Source organism: Typopeltis vanoorti, chromosome 17 (genome assembly GCF_054136105.1).
Source record: "Typopeltis vanoorti isolate ZY-2024b chromosome 17, IOZ_Tvanoo_1.0, whole genome shotgun sequence".
Classification (NCBI taxonomy): domain Eukaryota; kingdom Metazoa; phylum Arthropoda; class Arachnida; order Uropygi; family Thelyphonidae; genus Typopeltis; species Typopeltis vanoorti.
In genome coordinates this window covers 52,974,357-52,992,917 of record NC_143565.1, presented here as the reverse complement: position 1 = coordinate 52,992,917, position 18,561 = coordinate 52,974,357, and the positions used below count along the sequence as shown (strand labels likewise).

Here is an 18,561-nt window from a genome sequence, read left to right as displayed (position 1 = left end):
AAACTATTTGTACTGTGAAGATGATGGTTATAAAACAGAGAAATATTAGCAGCTAAATAAATATCTACTTTACTTTATTCCTTTGGTGTTGTGAAAATCATTACAGACCCCCATTAGATTGAAATGAAAATTATCTATAAGATGTTATTTCCTGCCAGCCTGATGACTTATCTAACATCCTGAAAACTGTTATGCAAACTTCCCACTCAAGATATGTATAAGCATGGCTTAAAAAATGAGCTCATCTGTGACAAGTGAGAATTTTTAGTTGATGTTGGTTTAATCATTTAGTTTTATTTATGTCGATTCTGTTTAATGTTGTAAATAGTGTTTTGTATGTTTACTGTACTTATCGCATATATTGCTGAGTGCCAATCATTACATATGTTTTGTTGATATCACTGATATTGTCATAATAGAATATGACAGTGAAAGAATAGGATATGCATACGTCATTTAATATTATAGTATCCAGTCATACCCCAAGATAACCAAGATAATCATGACACAGCAACCTAAAATAGATACATATTGGACAGCAGCAATTTATCTTATATCTTACCCAGTGATGGAATATGCAGAATTTGGCCATTAATACTGGATATTAAAACTTGGAAAGCTGAGCATAAAGTGTTTATTTTCCAAAATATTTCACTATATTTATTCTAACCTAAATGTTTTTCAATTGTTTTCTGATTCACCACCATACTATAGTATAGTAGTACTACATGAAATGTTTACATTATGACTAACTTCTATTGACAATTTTTCTCCAAATTAGTCTGTTTGGAGAGATTAACGAGCATGATTTTTTATCTTGTATAATTTAACTTACTAACCAAGTGAAACAACTACAAGATAAATCATATTCTTAATCCCTCCAAACAGACTAATTTGGAGAAAAATTGTCAGTAGGAAGTTAGTCATAATGTAAACATTTCATGTAGTACTACTATAGTATTCTGTACATCCTTTGAGGGTACATATCAGGAATTTGATGATGACAGCCACACTTAACTTAACCTTTCAACAGAATTAATAAAATCCTTAATATTCCCCCACAACAATTCACAGCTTACTCAACATACAGATAAATATTATTACTATTCTTTACATCTAGTGAATGTTATTAAAAATAGGGGCAGAGCTTTAAAGAAATAAGATACCTATATGGATTTTAAACCAAATATGAAACTTGCTGTCCATATCTACTCACTCCAAAATCACAATCTTCTCTACTCATTTCCATTTGGTCACCCATGGTAATAATCCATGATGGCGATTCTATATTATTTTTGGCCATCTAATGAATGCAAGAAATTAACATAAACTGGGTCGTATATTGGTCAAAGGATTTTAATAATTGATACTAAGTAAAAAACACTAACAAGTTTCGGCAACTTAGCTATCTGGCTTCATCAGGGTGTATAAAAGAGATACAAAACAACTTTAGCTGTTCGTGAAGGAATGAACCGAATACAATTGTATTTTTTACAAATACAGAAGAATGTGTACATCAAACGTATGATATCAACTGTTGTTATGCAGAAACATTCTGTAATTAGCAGTGAAATTTAACTGTGTCATGCTTAATGATCTTATGAGGGTCTTCCAAATATCAGCTAGAATTAATCCTTGATTTCTATTGAGGTTGCATTTAGAACGGATGACTGCTATAGCTTCTTTTGTGAGCAGAAATCTTCCTCTAAATAGAGCATGGAGCTTTTGTCCTCGAGAAATGAAGGGCTAACCCAGAGTTGTCTTCTCTGTTATTGTTTACATCTCTGATGTGTTCTCTTTTCCTTATTTCCAAACTTCTTGAAGTCTGAGCAATGTAGTTTAATCCACATGAACAGGGGATGTTATAGGCACCTGCGTATTTGAAGAAGGCAGATAGTCCTTAAAGGTTTAAAAGTTACTCGTATTTCATGTGGCTTCTCACCTTGGAACAAGGACAAACAATTGTCATTCCTGGATACCTTAATTAAAAAACAAATGGATGGACACATCAGCCTTGCAGTCTATCAAAAATAAGAGTGACTTTTAAACCTTTAAAAACTATCCACCACTTTTTAAGATCTCTAAAAGATAGTTATGCCTTCTTTAAATATGCCGGTGGTGTCTATAATATTCCCCCCCCCCCCCGTTCATGTGGATTAAATTACATTGCTCAGATCTCAAGAAGTTTGGAAATAAGGAAAAGAGAACACGTCGGAGATGTAAACAACAACAGAGAAGACAACTCTGGGTTAGCCGTTCATTTCTCGAGGAAAAACCATACCATCAAATGGGACAAAAGCTCCATGCCCTATTTAAAAGAAGATTTCTGCTCCCAAAACATAAAAAAAGCTATAGCAGTCATCCGTTCTAAACACAACCTCAATAGAAATCAAGAATTAATTCTAACTGATGTTTGGAAAACCCTCATAAGATCATTAAGCACGCCACAGTTAAATTTCACTGCTAATTACAGAACGTTCCTGCATAACAACAGTTGATATCATACACGCTCCATGTGTTTGATGTACATATTCCTTCTGTATTTGTAAAAAATACAATTGTATTCGGTTCATTCTTTCACGAACAGTTTAAGTTGTTTTGTATCTCTTTTATACACCGTGACGAAGCCAGACAGCTAAGTTGGTGAAACTTGTTGGTGTTTTTTTTTTTTTACTTAGTATCAATTATTAAAATCCTTCGGCCAATATACAACCCAGTTTATGTTAATTTCTTGAATCCATGATAGGTTTGCAACCTTTCATGTGTTTGATTTACATAACAAAAATACTAATTGTATATGGTGCTCATTTTACTTCTTGTATATGGAAAATATATTCTTTCTGTGTTAATATAACCTCAGTATTTTCTGTCTTACTCCCACCGATGAGACCTCAATAAAGGTTGAAACTAGTCTGGGTAACAACTCTTTTCCTAGCGCATAGCAATATGCACATGGGTAAGACCAGTTCAAATATGAAAGACTATTCATGGAATCAGCCTCAGCCCTTAGGAACATGGTAAACCTCAACAAATTTAGATGCATGAGACTGCCCTAAATTTGGGAAACATATATCAAAAGAACTTCAGCCCAAAGGCCAAGAACACCTAATATAGCCCTCCATAGGAAAACGATAGCTTCCTCACTTCGTTTCTCATTTGCTGTTATTTAGTACTTACGTGCACATGTCTTTATCTTAAGTTCCCATGAAGATGGCAAGTTGATTTAATTTATATTTCTAGTGTACGCTGTCAATTCCTTAAGTATTTAGTTAAACCACACTGATTGAAATTATTGATTATTAGAGATTGTTAATTCAGCTTATGTTGTGTATTTTAGAAATTACAATTGGAAATTTTTTATATATTGCAGCCCACCTTCTGAAAAGTGCTCCAAGTCGCATTATTAGTGTATCTTCATATGTTCATCACTGGAATAAATTTGATATTTTTGACCTGAATTCTGAAGTGAAATATTCAGAGTTTTATGCATACAGCAACTCAAAAGTGGCTAATATTTTATTTATTGAAGAACTTGCAAGGAAATTGGAAGGAACAGGTGAAAAAGAAATTAAGATGTTGAATAAATTCATTTTCAGTTAATTTTAAAATGGCATGTTTTTTAAATAAAATGGATGTATTTCTAGTGAAATTCCAAATGAGTATTCATAGGTATCACATGGATGGAAGATGCAATAAAAAAAATCATTATCAGCATATTCTTAACATACTACACAATTCAGTTTACTTTATTACTAATCTTCAGCAATTTTCCTCCAAATCAGTCTGGTTCTTCCATTAATGCCATCTTGACTACCTTAATTTTTCTCAGAATTTGGATGGTCTTCATTCTTTGCTCAAGTATTTCGTTTCTAACTCAACTCTCAGATTCATAAGTTAATATTAGTTTAAACACTTGTAGGAAAGTGTTTTCTACAAGTGTTTAAACAGTTTAATGTTTTAGTTGTTTAATAGAGACATGCATGTTGGACTGGACATACTGTATTTTTTGGATAATGGCTTCAGACATGTAAGAGAAAACCAAACATAATTTATTACTTCTAATATATTTCACTCAATATGACATGAGCTTCTTTCAGGAAGTAAACAGAAAAACTGGTAGCAGCATTTAAATTCTGAATACAAGAATGAATCGTACAGCATATGTATAATATCATGTGTCTCGGTCACAGCTGTCCATTAGCTGTCCAAAAAAAAAAAGTATTTATTATTTAAAAATAATAAATAAATAAAAATATAAAAAATTAGAAACAATTAAGCAATTACTTCTTAAAACTTAGACATAGGCTTACATTCTGTCCAATTAAGATTAGGACAGTGAAGTAGGGCTACACACAATTCCAAAAAGAGAGAATCAAATTTGAGTCTACTCTAGTGTAGTATCTTGGTACGGTTCCAGTGAACTCTGATGATGGCATGAGAAACAAGGCCTGAACCTTCAGAATCCAAAAATCGTATATAATCTTGATGTTCTTTGATTCTAATAGTAGCAGAATGGCCAGTCTATCCAAAGTAACAAAGATGACAAGAACGAGGTATTTGATAAACACTAGGCAAAGATAAAGGTGAAATGTATCTTTGTATCTGCAAAGGTTCCTCGCTATTTGTTCAGATGTTCCTTTAACCACACAACCAGCCATATGGATAAAATACACACTCCTCATACACTTCGTATCCATCATATATTTCAATGTAATATCAACGGTATTACAATTTTAATATGTACTTCGCATCCATAGAAATCCTGACGTCTATAGACATCATGGCCAGTTGGGTTGTTGAAGTAGGGTATGGTGAACCTTTTTTCATCAGATTGCAATCTGGAAGAGGGATGATAATTTATATTTTCTGTATCAAGGTTTCGCTGTATCCATTAATGAATAGAGTAAGTTTTATTTTACTTAATTCTTCTAATAGAGGAGACTGAGAAAGACAAATTGTGCATGCCTGGTGTACAAAACTTTTGATAATACCTATTTTTTGTGAAGGATGAGGGTGTGAAGATGTGGGGATATATCTGTGTGTAAAGGATGGCTACCTGTAATCAGGAAATTCAGTATTGCCAGAGTTACGATGTATCAAAATAACCAAAAAGGAAAGATTGTTGTTAGATTCACGTTCAATAGTGAACTTGATGTGAATATATAAGGAGTTAATTTTTTTCCAGAAACTGAAGTAGTTCTGTTTCAGAGTGTGACCAGATTACAACGATGTTATCCACAAAACATAGCCAAATGCAAGGTCAAGGAGAAATGATGTTAGAAATCCAATCCTCTAAATGCTCCATAAAATAATCAGCCGCAGCAGGTGATATAGGACTACCTGTCATCATAGTACCTTCAATCTGTTGAAATAATTTATTATGCAAAGTTTTTCCAGCATTGATAGTAAACTTAAATAAATTGGTGATGTCAACAGAGAAATGTCATCTTCACTACTGTTGTGTCGAAAAAAGTGATGAGTCATCCCTTTTCCGACCCAACATAAGGTAACCTCAGAAGGGATGGATAAGGACATACTTATGCCTCCAGATAGAAAATGTACCTATTAATGATCTAGGAAATGTATATATTCAGTTTTGTAGGTATTGAGGAATGTTAAAGAAGTCCATAAACTGAATAGGGAATGTTTGTAAATTAATTTAAGATAGAAAATCATGTATAATTGCTAAAAAGGATGTGTATAAGTTAATACAAGTTTTAGGCCATGTCAAAGACAGTTCGCAGCCACGGTGACCAATCGGCGGCCGCCATATGCATGACGACACTACCAAGTGAAGGCGCTGTTTTGTAGTATATAAGTTTCGGCAGGGACTTGAATCGCAATCTTCTCTTTTTCGTCGTTTCCTGGTTTCCTGAGCAGAGCTGAGTAGCTGTGGAAACTTGCCGCCATGCGTAGCAAGAATTTCCCCTTGCTACACGTTGGATCAAAGCTGCAGCTATAATGCATCCAGAGTTCTAGAAGAAAGGGCCGCTGGTGAATTTATGCCAGTGTATAAGTCAGCGAAATAGTGCTCCTTTTCGAGTAGAATAAAAGAATAGCAGAGACGCCTATAAAGAAAATACGGTAAGGAGATCTGAGAATCCAGATAAGAGGGTCCTAAATCTACCAGATAAAACAAGAATGGTAAGCTGAAACCCTTTTGTATTAAGTTAAAGTAACCGTGGAGGAAAGAGAAACTGAACGTTGAGAAAACAGCCAATTTCCGTGTTGTGTTCAAGGAACTGTCTGCATTTGGACGTTTTGTCTACACCTGAGGAATAAGGGACATCTTAGACTTAAGCCGAATAGGGAACTGAGGCTTCGGACTGTTTGTATCGAAAGAAGGAAATTAATGTTATTATGTTAAAACTTAATTTGAATGCTAGCTAAAATTTGGGGGGGGGGGGACAAAGATTGAAATATAAGAAGGAATATTATCTCATGAAATTTATGCCAGAATTGTAGAGTAAGCCTGTATATATATATGTATTTTATATGTGTGATAGTAATGGGTAATTTAGTATAAATTAACAGAGTCTGAAGATAGATATATAAGGAAGTGTAAGATTTTGTCAGTATAAAAAATTATAGTGTGGAACCCTTTTTTTGATGTGTTAGTTTAAAAAAAGGGAGGGAACTCAGATTCTTTTAGAATTGAAGGTTTGACTAAAATGTATTTCTTATGTGTAAACCAAATGAGTTTGTCATGTTTCTGTGGATTGAATTACCGCTTGGAAAAGCACGAACCGTGTATTAGAGGGAAATCCATTAGTAACATTAGAAACGGGACCACGACTGCAAACTTCATGATCCCTGCGCTTTCTTTCTAAGTAATCTAGGATAGTATATCAGAATTCAGTTGCCGGCTGGTGCAGTCATAAAATAACTATAAATTTGTCGGCTAACGAAATATCTGATAATAAGTAGCATAAAATAACAACTGATAAAGATAAGTTAAATAACAAACAACTAAGAGAAAGCCAAGACATAACACTACCCTTCAAATCCTCCTCATCACCATGGAAACCAGGGAACTAAATCTGTGCACAAGGCCTGATGAAGGCCTTATACAATGGAACCAGAACTTCTTTATTTCTACAAGTTAGTCCTCCACATCATTGCCATAATCTAATGTGGTGTCTTCACAACTTGTGCAATGTGACCTCTGAACTTCAGATCCTTGTCCGTCACCACTCCAAGGTCTCTTATCTCCTCAACTTCCTCCAAACTTTTCATGCCAAGTGTATACTTTGCATCCCATTATTGCCTACCAAATTTCAGAACCTCACTTTGCAACATTAAATTGAGAGTTCCATACTATTGCCCACTCATACAATCTATTCAAGTTGTCCTCTTATAAGGCCACAACATCTGCTTGATTCTTCATCACTTTCCCCAGTTTTGCATCATCTGAAAACAGTTGTATATCATCAGTTAAATCGATCCCAATATCATTAATATACAAATTAAATAACAATGGCCCCCCCCAAAAAAAGTTCCAGGATACTGCACACCCCATACACAGCTTACCTCTGATACCTATCTGAGAGGCAGATGCCTATCCAACTTGTGGTATGGCAATTTCTCATAAGTATACCACTTTGTGTGCTTCTCCCTGGTCCAATACATTTGTCACCTTGTTATAGTACATAAGCAAGTTGGAAAAACATGCTCCCACTTTAACAAACCCATGCTGACAAGCACAAAGAATATCACTGTTATCAGTTCTGTCTTTCACCAACCACTTCAATACCTTTACTACAACTTCATATATACAGATCAGCCTATACTTTTTAGCCTTAGCTTTATTACCACACCTTTCTGAAGTGGAATTTTATCTTCCTTCCACTCCTTTGGAACTCTTGCTGTTGCAAGACTCTTGTTGAACAGGTTGGCCAAGGCTGATGCTATCTCCTTGGAACATTCCCTTAATACATGTAGTGATAAAAATAATTATAAAAACAGAGGAAAACTCAAATAAAAAAACTTGATCAATGTAGAATTTTTGCCTAAGTATCATAGGCATGGTCAGTACAAGATCACAGAATGGCAATTAAACAATAACAGACAATTCTAAAAAGTGCCACCTGAGTAGCCAAAGTATGATAACTGAAAAAGGTCAATAATTTCCTAACTTATTATTTTTTTTTAAATGTCTATGTGTATATAAATATATACATAGACAAAATAAAGTTAGTACTTTTTAAATCAGCTAATCTTTCTTATCTCCCACAAAGGGGATAGATCTACGCTATTCTATTGGATCTGTTTGTTAGGAGAGTGAAGTAAAGTTTCACATGTTTCTTTATAAAGATGTTCTGTAAGGAAATGACTTTTATGAAGGATTCTTGTCTTGTTCCAATGAACTCTATGTTTAGTATCAATAGCATGCTCTGCAAGTCCAGACTGTTCAGGCTCATGGTATTTAATATAAGACTTTTGTTCTTCTAGACAAATAAAAGCAGATCTTCCTGTTTGTCCAAAATAACATAATCCACAAACGTAAGGAATCTATTGCTTGCTCTTAGGAGAAGTCAGAAAGATGGAGATTTTTCTGATGGGACAAAAGGCAACAAAAATATTCAGTCCTTTTATTCCTTGCCTTTATGGGTTATCTTATTTTGGACAAACAGGAAGATCTGCTTTTATTCGTCTAGAAGAACACAAGTTTTATATTAAATATTCTGAGCCTGAACATCTGGACTTTCAGATCATGCTACTGACACTAAACATTGAGTTCATTGGAACAAGACCAGAATCCTTCTTAAAAGTTGTTTCCTCATGAAAATAAATGAAGAAAAACTTTATTTCATTTTCCTAACTTAAAAAGATCCGATGGTCTATATATGCCCCCTTCATGGGAGATGAGACTTTTTGAATCAGCTAATATTTCCTCACTTTATTTTTTTAATTTTTTTTAAATAAGTTAGGAAATTATTGACCTTTTTAGTTATCTTACATTAGCTACTCAGATGGAGCTTTTTTTCAAATTGTCTGTTATGGTTTAATTACCATTCTGTGATCTTGTACTGACAATGCCTATGGTACTTAGGCTAAAATTCTACTTTAATCAAGTTTTTTACATAAGTTTTTCCCCTTTTTATAATTCTTTTCATTATGCCCACTCACTATATTTCATTACTAAAACATGTGGTGATATGTCATCAAGTTATATTGCTTTATTGTCATCTAGCTTAACTCTTCATATACCTCTTGCTCTCACCATTAAGTCTTCTCTCATTTCATTCTCTATACTTTGGTTTCTGATTTCCCACTGAGGATGAAACATCCTGATGAACTGTTCACTGAACACCTTGCTTATATCCTCTGCAGCAGTCAGCAATCTCCCACTTTCATCCATTAACATCATCTTACCATAATCATTCTTACTTCTACTTGACACATATTGAAAAAAAACTCTCGAGGATTTTTCTCGGCCTGATTTGCTAATTTCAGCTTGTACTGCACTTTTGATGTCCTTAACAACTGAGTAACTCTCCTGGCCTGCTCTTTATACTCTTTTTGCAACTGATTATTACCATTATTAATCGTGTACTTCCTGCAAAGCACCTTCTTCTTCCAGATTTCATACTTAAATCCTTCATCAATTTTACACCTAACTTATTCAGCCTTTTGACCTTTGGAATACATTCAACATTGATGCTGTTAAGCATCTTTGTCAGTTCCCAAGTAGCATTTATTTCCTTACTGCTCAACTTCTCATAGCATGCCCCAAGCTATCTCCTAAGCCTGTCATAATTACCAGCTTTATATTTCCACATACTGTATATCAGTGGTTCCCAAACTGTGTGTGCTGGAGCGCTGCGGAATATTCCAATATTTTCACTTATTGAGCTGTCTTGCAACAATACACTGAAGACAAAATTTGACAGCATGGAACTAACTTTTGGATGTCAGTAAAAGATGAGTATCCACTGCTAAGTGGTAAAGCTCAGCGAATTTTAATTTCATTTGCAAAGTCATTTTTCTTCAATGCTGGGTTTTCGTCGCTCACTATGATGAAAAGCAAGTATCGTGCGAAAATCAACGTGGAACAGGATATGAGGATGGCTGTGTCCAGTATGATTCCAAGATTTGAGATGTGCAGTGAACAACAGCTCATCCGTCCCACTAATTAAGATTTATTTATTCAATGATTTGATTGTTCAAAATATGTATTTATTTAATACTTTTTACATAAATTGTTTGTGAATTTGAAATACGTGTTTTATTTATTTTTTTAACTTAACCAATCTAACGCACCAACTGCACACTGCAACTGTTAGGTAGGCCTATATTCTGATTTGGGGTGCTGTGAACTGAAAAAGTTTGGGAACCAAATGTATATCATATCCTCACAGAGGTCTTCATACAGCTAGACACAACTCAGATGATCACTTATCATCTGAGTTGTCTAGCCATGATCACTCTCACCAACTGGAGGGAAATATTAAATCCCACTCACAATTACATCCTCTAATGAAATGATCAGATCTAAAACTCTCAATCCTTACATGTCCTCCTTTACATACCGCCTCTCAAGAACTCGCATTCATTTTCCTTATTCCCAAATGCTATCTCTTCATTGTAATCTATATTTCCATATAATTAAAATTGCCCATAATAATCACCCTTCCCTTGTTGACTAACCCAAGTTGCTTATACATTTCTTCATCACCTTCCCTCCCTCCATTTTCCTTGACCTATCACAACATCCAACTATAAATATCTCTTTCTGTCAACCTCCACCTCATACCACACTGCCTCAGAACTATTGCCACTATTTCTCTCTTTCATATCTACCTTATGTGGACATGATTTCTCTGCTGTCATTAGCACAACATCCCCTCCCTTCTTGTCCTTTCCCTTGTGAAAAACACTGTATCCTTCCATTTGTATTCCTTTCAGGATATTATTTTATTCAACCATGTTTACTGATTCCAACAATTTTTGGACAAATAAACTCAATCAATGAAAGAATTTCATCTCCCTTATTTCTGATATTCCTGGCATTTATAAATAAACACAGCAGTTCACTTTTAAGTCTATAACCTGTCCTGCCCAAGCCACTTGTTGGTTGTGATTTCCCCCACCACACCTTCCCTTACCCAATCACTTTTATCATCGCTTACCCCATATATCCACTCACTTTCAACTACCCCACTCGTGTCTTAATACTTTCCATTCCTATGCTGATCATCATCATCATTGTACATGCATTCACCACTAGTTCCAACATCCACTTTCCTTATTCCATTGGCTCCTGCTATTTTACTGTTCTTCTTGCATTCCCATTCTGTCTTCGTCTCTCATCCTACTACTATCCCTATTGCTAAGCACTTCCATCGCTTCCATTCCACTCTCCTCATCTTTCACTTCAACTCTTACTTCTGATTTCTTACTTGCATCACGCACACTGCACTTCCATCTAGCAGCACTTTCTCCAGTTCACTCACTTGAGAGCCATTCAAACATAACCCGTCTCTCCTGTGCAATTCCATTCTTTCCTCAAATGCATGCCACACATCTACAAACTGCTCTCCCTTCTTCTCACACTGGCCAGCATACCATTCATGATTCTTCCTCTCTGTCTTAACTCATAACTGTTATACCTCGGCCACACACTGACCACCTTTCCCACTATACTATTATCTTTCATTCTCCTCAATAACCTCCTGATATCTGTCCTTGCATTTTCCTTACGTAAACCTAAATCATTTGTTTCCACAACCACTACTAATTCTCTTGCTCGTTTCTTCCTCACGTCCAAAGCATGAATTATCTTGCTCATTCCCCCTTCTGGATAGTAAATGTTATGGACTCTGCCAATTCTCTAACAATGGAATCTCCATACTTTACTATTCTCGAGTCATTAATGACTCTTTTTTTTAATTTTCATTCTATTGTTTTGCACTCTTTCATTTGTTTCCACAAAACATCTAATATCACAATACATTATATTCCTTGTTTCTTTTTTTTTATTTTTAAACAGCCCTTTCTTCAAATCTTTCACTTTGGCAATTTCATTCTCTGTTGCTCACGTAGTCTTGCCGTCTTTCATTCTCCTGCACCTGTCTTCCATTTCCTCAAACCTACTTCCTTTCACTTTCATATCCCATACTTTCTACTTCCATTTCTTCATTCTTATGTTCTTTCACTTCCTCAATCTCACTAGTTTTTGTTCCATTTACGTTTCTTTCATTTACACAAAATTTCATTCCTTCAGTCTATTTTGTATTTGCTCATAACTTGTAGTCTAACAAAATATCACACTTTCTACAAATCCATACTTTCTCCTCTTCATTCTCTCCACAACCACTTGCCGTCTCTCCCCTACTCACACCCTCTACAAACACATCTTTCGTTATGCATACATGTTACACTCATGACATCAAACCATTTTTGAAAATGTTAACAGCATTTGATCATTGTGCTGCACAATGAGTAGACCTTGTGTGTACCGCCATTGTGTTCCAGTGAAAGTATGATTCAAAAATTCAGGAAAAAAAAAAATTCAAGTAGCAAATCCACAAGGCTTAAAATTAAAATTAAATTAAATTAAATTAAAAATTAAAAATAAACAATGTTATACTAAAATACAAGCAACCCTGCTGAGATCCACTAACATTTGCCTAGAAGAACATAGGAAATACATCTGCCACCATAAGTTTGGTTAGTCAGATCTAGCTCCATGCCTTGGCTACCTTTGCAGAGAAGCAAATGGAAGAAAACTAATGCTTTACTATTATTATTATTAAAGAAGACCTCATGAGATGTGTGTATTAAATTGAATAAGGACCTCATGAGATGTGTGTGTGATAAAAGGACCTCCCAGATGAGTCAAAGACTCATCTAGGAGGTCCTTTTATCACACACACATCTCATCATACCGTGTCTTAAACACACTCAAACTCCTTGCAGACACCACACTCTCAGGCAAGGCATTCCAATCATTCACAACTCTGCACAAAAAAAACCTTCCTCTCACTCCCCTACTCACACCCTCTTTATACAGTTTCCAGGGATGACCTCTGGTTCTCCCCTGATCTCCCACTATTCTCTGTAGAACTTCTCCACCATTGATCTTATAACAACCCCTTACCAACTTGTAGGTCTCTATCACATCTCCCCTCTTCCTTCTCCACTAGACTCTGCAAATTACATCTTCTCAATCTTTCCTCGTACTCAACATTCCAGAGGTCAGAAACTCAACTATAACAAATACAAACTGGAAAGATTTTTTTGTTAGAATTAGCAGCAGATTAAAAAAAAAAAAAAAAAAAACTAATCTTAATAAGTATGTGTGTATTAAACTTCCCAAGATTTGTGAAACTTTAGTTCTTAGGCTACCTGCCCAACAGCTAAGGCTATCAGTCTAATTTTTCCACTTATTGTTTTGTGCATTTTTGTGTGTGTTTTTGTAAATTTAATTTTGTTTCCCTGAATATGTCTTTGCATCTTTGTGACTGAGCCAAAATCTAGGATTAATTAAACTCGTGTTTAATTATTTATATGTGTTGTATTCATTTCCATTAAACCTTATAATGAGATCAAACCAGCAAAGATACCTCAACAGTCAATTGTTAAAAATGAGACAGTTTGGAAACAATAACCAAACCTTATAATTGCAGTGGCAAATTCTGAAGAAAATTTTGATTGATTCAGCTAGGGAGGCATGTGATGAAATAGTCTGCAAGGATAGAAAAATAAGAATGCCATGATGGACACAAAAAATTAATTATTGAAACAGTTCTAGAAAAAATGCAAGAAAACTAAGGTATGTGTAAACATAGCTAAACAGAAGTTATGTGAAGATGTCAATAACAATATAGAAGATAAATATCAGAAAGTTGGCAAAAATGATAAAAAATGATTTTAAAATTGAAGATAAGTGTATTCTGGATGTCTGGAGCAATTACTTTAAAAGTCTATTAAATGAAACAAGCAATGAAAGAACAGTAGTAGAAAATATTTAAACAGAATACAAACAGGAGTGCATATCAATACTTGAGACAGAAAAAAGCTATCATAAGAAAGCCTTAAATGTGGAAAAGCAGTGCATGTAGAAGATAGATATTCAACCAAAAGGCTCAAATATGAAGGTATAAAAGTTTTTGCAGGTGGTAACACTATAAAATTCTGTATAATTCAGAGGGCCTTGTCAGAAGGTGAAATTCCAGATGATTAGAGTAGAGCTGTTATAGTTCCAATCTATAAAAAGGGGAATACAGCTGGATGTGAAAATTATAGAGGAATTTCTCTACTAATTGTTCAGTGTTAGATTTATGTAAGCATACTTGAAAAGAGGCTGAAAAAAAAATTGTGGAAGAGAAACTTGGAGAAGAATAAGATGAATTCAGGTCAAATAGAGGTTGTTAAGATCAGATTTTCACTTTACAACAAATAAATAGTTGAGAAATAATGGGAATATAACAAGGATCTATACTTTAGTAGATCTAGAAAAGGTATGACAAGGTGCCCACAATAAATTTCTTCTTTTCCCTGGCCGCTTCTTTAACTTCCTGAGTCTACCATAGAGTTCTGATTTTTCTATCCATGCAGACAATTTCGCCACATGCTTCCTTAGATGAATCAATCAATCAATGTTTTCTTCAGAGTTTGCTAGTGAGTCTTCAGGGTTTGAATAATATTTGTATAATAACTATGTAAAAGAGAGTTTTTTTCAGGATACTCTTATACCTGAATCAGCGCATGATATATCACTATCAACAATAACATAGTCAATGAGACTTTTCTTATTTCTTGTGTCTTCTCTCCATATGAGTTGCGTATATTTATGCTGGAACATGGTATTAGTAATGACCAGTCTAGTAGTGACTAGTAATGTTATGGACAGAAATCCAACAGGTACTCACTATGATTATAACTTTTGATCTTTTCTCCAAATTCCCCCCCCCCCAAAAAAAATTCTGTATTTCCTGTTATACTATTCCAACTTTTCCTTTTTCTTTGTTTCAGCTGCCTTCTGATTCAAAAAATTCTTCCAATTACTAGAATCTTCTCATAGGCACAAGTAAGTCATCTCATGTCTATCTTTCCAGTTGGAGGCAGATTCAATGCTTCATTCACAGTAATACTGAAATAACAAATCCAATATTCTTTATGTATCCACAGAAATCCAAAATTCATTTCCTTTTGCTGTCAGACATTATTTTTCTTTCATATTTTTATTGCCATAATTAAAATCACCATAATAAGCATGTGTCTCTTTCTTACTAGGCCATTTTTCTTGTACATTTCTTTGTTACCACATTCACATTCTCAGGTCTGTTAGAATCATCCACATAAATATCTGATTCTATCCACTCTCCTCACACTATTTCACTCTTATATCCCCATCTTTTGCAGGCTCATTTTCATTGCTCTTATTTCTGACACTCCTAGCAAGAATAAATAACAATGGTAACTAATTTTTGGTCTATAACCAATCATCTCCAAGACCTGTCAGTTGTGACTCCTCTGCACCTGACCTTGGCCCTTCCTCTTTAGCATCACCTATCTATATTTTTCTCCAGATCCACTTCTCTTACATCCCAGGTTATTCCATCCTTATATTGACCACCCTCATACACACATTCACTACTGCTTCCAGCATGCCTCCCTATGCTTTATCCATTCCAACTTTCTTCCATTTCCCTGTGCTTCTTGCCAGTGCTGGATAAAGAGGCAGGCTGACCAGGCACCCGCCCGTGGTGCCTGGTCAGTAGGGTAGGGTGCGCCAAAACTAAGGCCAGCACTACGGCCTTAGAGCATGCGCTCCTTCCAAAAATAATTACCTGGCAATGGAAGCATCGCTATACTTTCTTCTGCTCAGAGAAGATGCAAATTTTAAAAGAACATAAAATAATTCATTATCTTCTATTGATGGAAATGTCTACTTAGCAAGTACGAAACAGGATTTGAAAATGCTTTGATTCAAGCTGAAGAATTTAACTAAAATAGGTGATTTAAATGAATTAAGAAAACATTGTATGGATTTGCATTCAATTGTTAATGATGAAAATAGTAGTGACATTGATGGGAACAAACTCTTTGAAGAAATTAAATCTCTAAACAGTTTTCTTCCGGAAAACATCCATTCACCCTTAGAAACTTTTACAATTTTTAAAAGCAAGCTATTTGCAGAATATAGTTCCAAATACATGGGTTGCATTGAGAATTTTGCTGACAATTCCTATAACAGTAGCAACAGCTGAAAGAAGTTTTAGCAAATTAAAACTTATCAAAACATATTTGTGATCGACAGGGAGTGAGAGATTAAATTCTTTAGCCTTGTTATCTATTGAAAATGCTGTTGCTCAGAAAATAGACATTAGTGAAGGAATAAAAGCTTTCAAATTTAAAATCAAGAAAACATATATATCTACATTATAATTGATCAAATTAAAATTACAGTGTAAAATCAATAATTTTTGTTTGTAATAATTTTTATTTGTTTCTTTTTTATGTAGTATATCTGAGTGAATAAAAATGATAAGTAGAAATATTGAGTTATGAAATCATCAATAATTTGAAAAAATACTTATACTTACAATTATCGAGCACGTAAGTATAAAAAAAACTTAGGGATGTGACACACATCTACCTGGGCCAAGAAATTATCTTGGTCTGGTACTGCCTCTTGCACACACAAATCATTCATTCCTGAAACCACCACCAGTAACTCTTATGCTCATTTACTCCTTAGATCCTCTTAGCCTCACTTACTCTGAACTTCCTCCATCCTTAAAAGTAAATTTGGGTATTCACTTTCAGTTAACAAAGAAAATAAAACTGAGTTCACTGCAGTATTTTAGTATCCATGTATATTGCTGCAGCAGCAAAGAAATAGCAAGTTCCGGTGAATGACATAATCATAAATTTACTCAGAAGTTTTGATTTGAATTTTTTGTGGAGGTCGTGTTTTTGACTTCTCATTTGTGTTTCTATTTGCCTAGTCTTCTTACCATGTAAGTGATATCATGTCTCAAGTTGGAACTTAGGCTTAGCTTTTACCATTAATGTCAGTAACATTGCATACTTGTGGAGTCTCATGAAAATATCACTCAGCCTTCAAACGGAATATTAATACACTATTTACAAATGTCAAAGTAATTTCATCTTTTTATTTACACTTTCCTGTTAATTTTTTTTTGTTTATTCTACATGAATTAAGAGGCATAACTTGAAGACTTTTTGATTTGGACAGCGATAATTCTGAAGGATTATCTTAGAAATTGATATATTTTGTTATCTGTCATTTTTAGCAGTGTGAAAAATGTGTATTCTGTATATTTCAAAATATAAGCAGAAAAAAAACTATACATGTTTATTATTAACATCTGACCTCCATGGAGCCAGAGACTCATCGTGAGGAGGTACACAATATTGCATGCAATGCTCATCCAATCGTACCTTAAACTGATTCAATGTGTCTACATTCACAGCACACTCAGGCAATGCATTCCACTCACCAACCACTCTCCAAACAAAGAACCATCTCCTCACGCCTCTACTCACACCCTCCTTAAACAGTTTCCAGCAATGGTCGCTTGTTCTACCCCCCCCCCTCTCCCATTCTATGAAAAATCTCTTCTATGTCAACCTGATAACAACTCCCTGACTAGTGTGTATGTCTCAATCATATCCCCTTCTTCCTCCTCCTATTTACAAGGCTTTGCAATTTACATTCTCTCAATCTGTCCTCATACTCCACATTCCAAAGACCACTGACCTCCTTTGTGAATCTTCTCTGGACCCTTTCTAACTTATCCTCATCACCATGAAAACCCAGCAACCAAATCTGTGTAAATCCATATGAGGCCTGATCAAGGCCTTATACAATGGCATAAAAAAAAAAAAAAAAACATTCGATGTTCGTAGATGCCATAATGGTTACTCCCATACCTCACTGGGTTTTGGGAGTAAAGTCTCCTGCTAGAATAAATGGAGACTTATTCTAGCAGGAGTTTTGCAAAGGGTTGCAGATTCTCTTTCCACACAAGTTTGTAGGACAATTACAAATATCTGTGCCCATGACAGGATTCGAACCTGTAGCCTCTTGGCTGGAGAGTGGAAACACTAACCACTCAGCCAGCCAGTCTGGGCACAATGGCATCATAACCTCTTTATTTCTGCATGTCAAGATCCTCCGCATCATTGCCATTATCCGATATGAAATCTTCACAACTTGTGCAATGTGGCCCCTGGATTTCAGGTCCTTGTCCACCACCACTCCCAGATCTCTCATCTCTTCTACCTCCTTTAAAGTTTTCCCCCACCAAGTGTATACTTTGCATCCCATCATTGCTTACCAAATTTCAAAACCTTATACTTTTCAACATTGAACTAATAGTTCCACTTACCTGTCACATTTATGCAATCTATTCAAGTCCTCTTGTAAAGCTTTAACATCTGCTTGACTCTGCTCTTGCTCTCCCCAATTTTGTATAATCTGCAAACAGCTTCATATCGCCAGTTAAACCCATCCCAATATCATTAACATACAAATTGAATAACAGTGGTTCCAAAACTGACCCCTGCAGCACACTACAATGTATC

The 18,561-nt window shown here is 35.0% G+C and overlaps 1 protein-coding gene across 4 annotated transcripts in view; it reads left to right on the top strand.

Moving 5' to 3' along the window:
• LOC150097391 (retinol dehydrogenase 12-like) overlaps window positions 1–18,561 on the top strand; it is a 72,537-nt gene that overhangs the window by 32,206 nt on the left and 21,770 nt on the right. For all 4 annotated transcript variants that reach the window (XM_090407128.1, XM_090407125.1, XM_090407126.1 and 1 more), the window contains one exon: window positions 3,371–3,556. In XM_090407128.1, coding sequence (XP_090263254.1) covers window positions 3,371–3,556 — 186 coding nt within the window. The remainder of the gene's footprint in view (window positions 1–3,370; window positions 3,557–18,561) is intronic.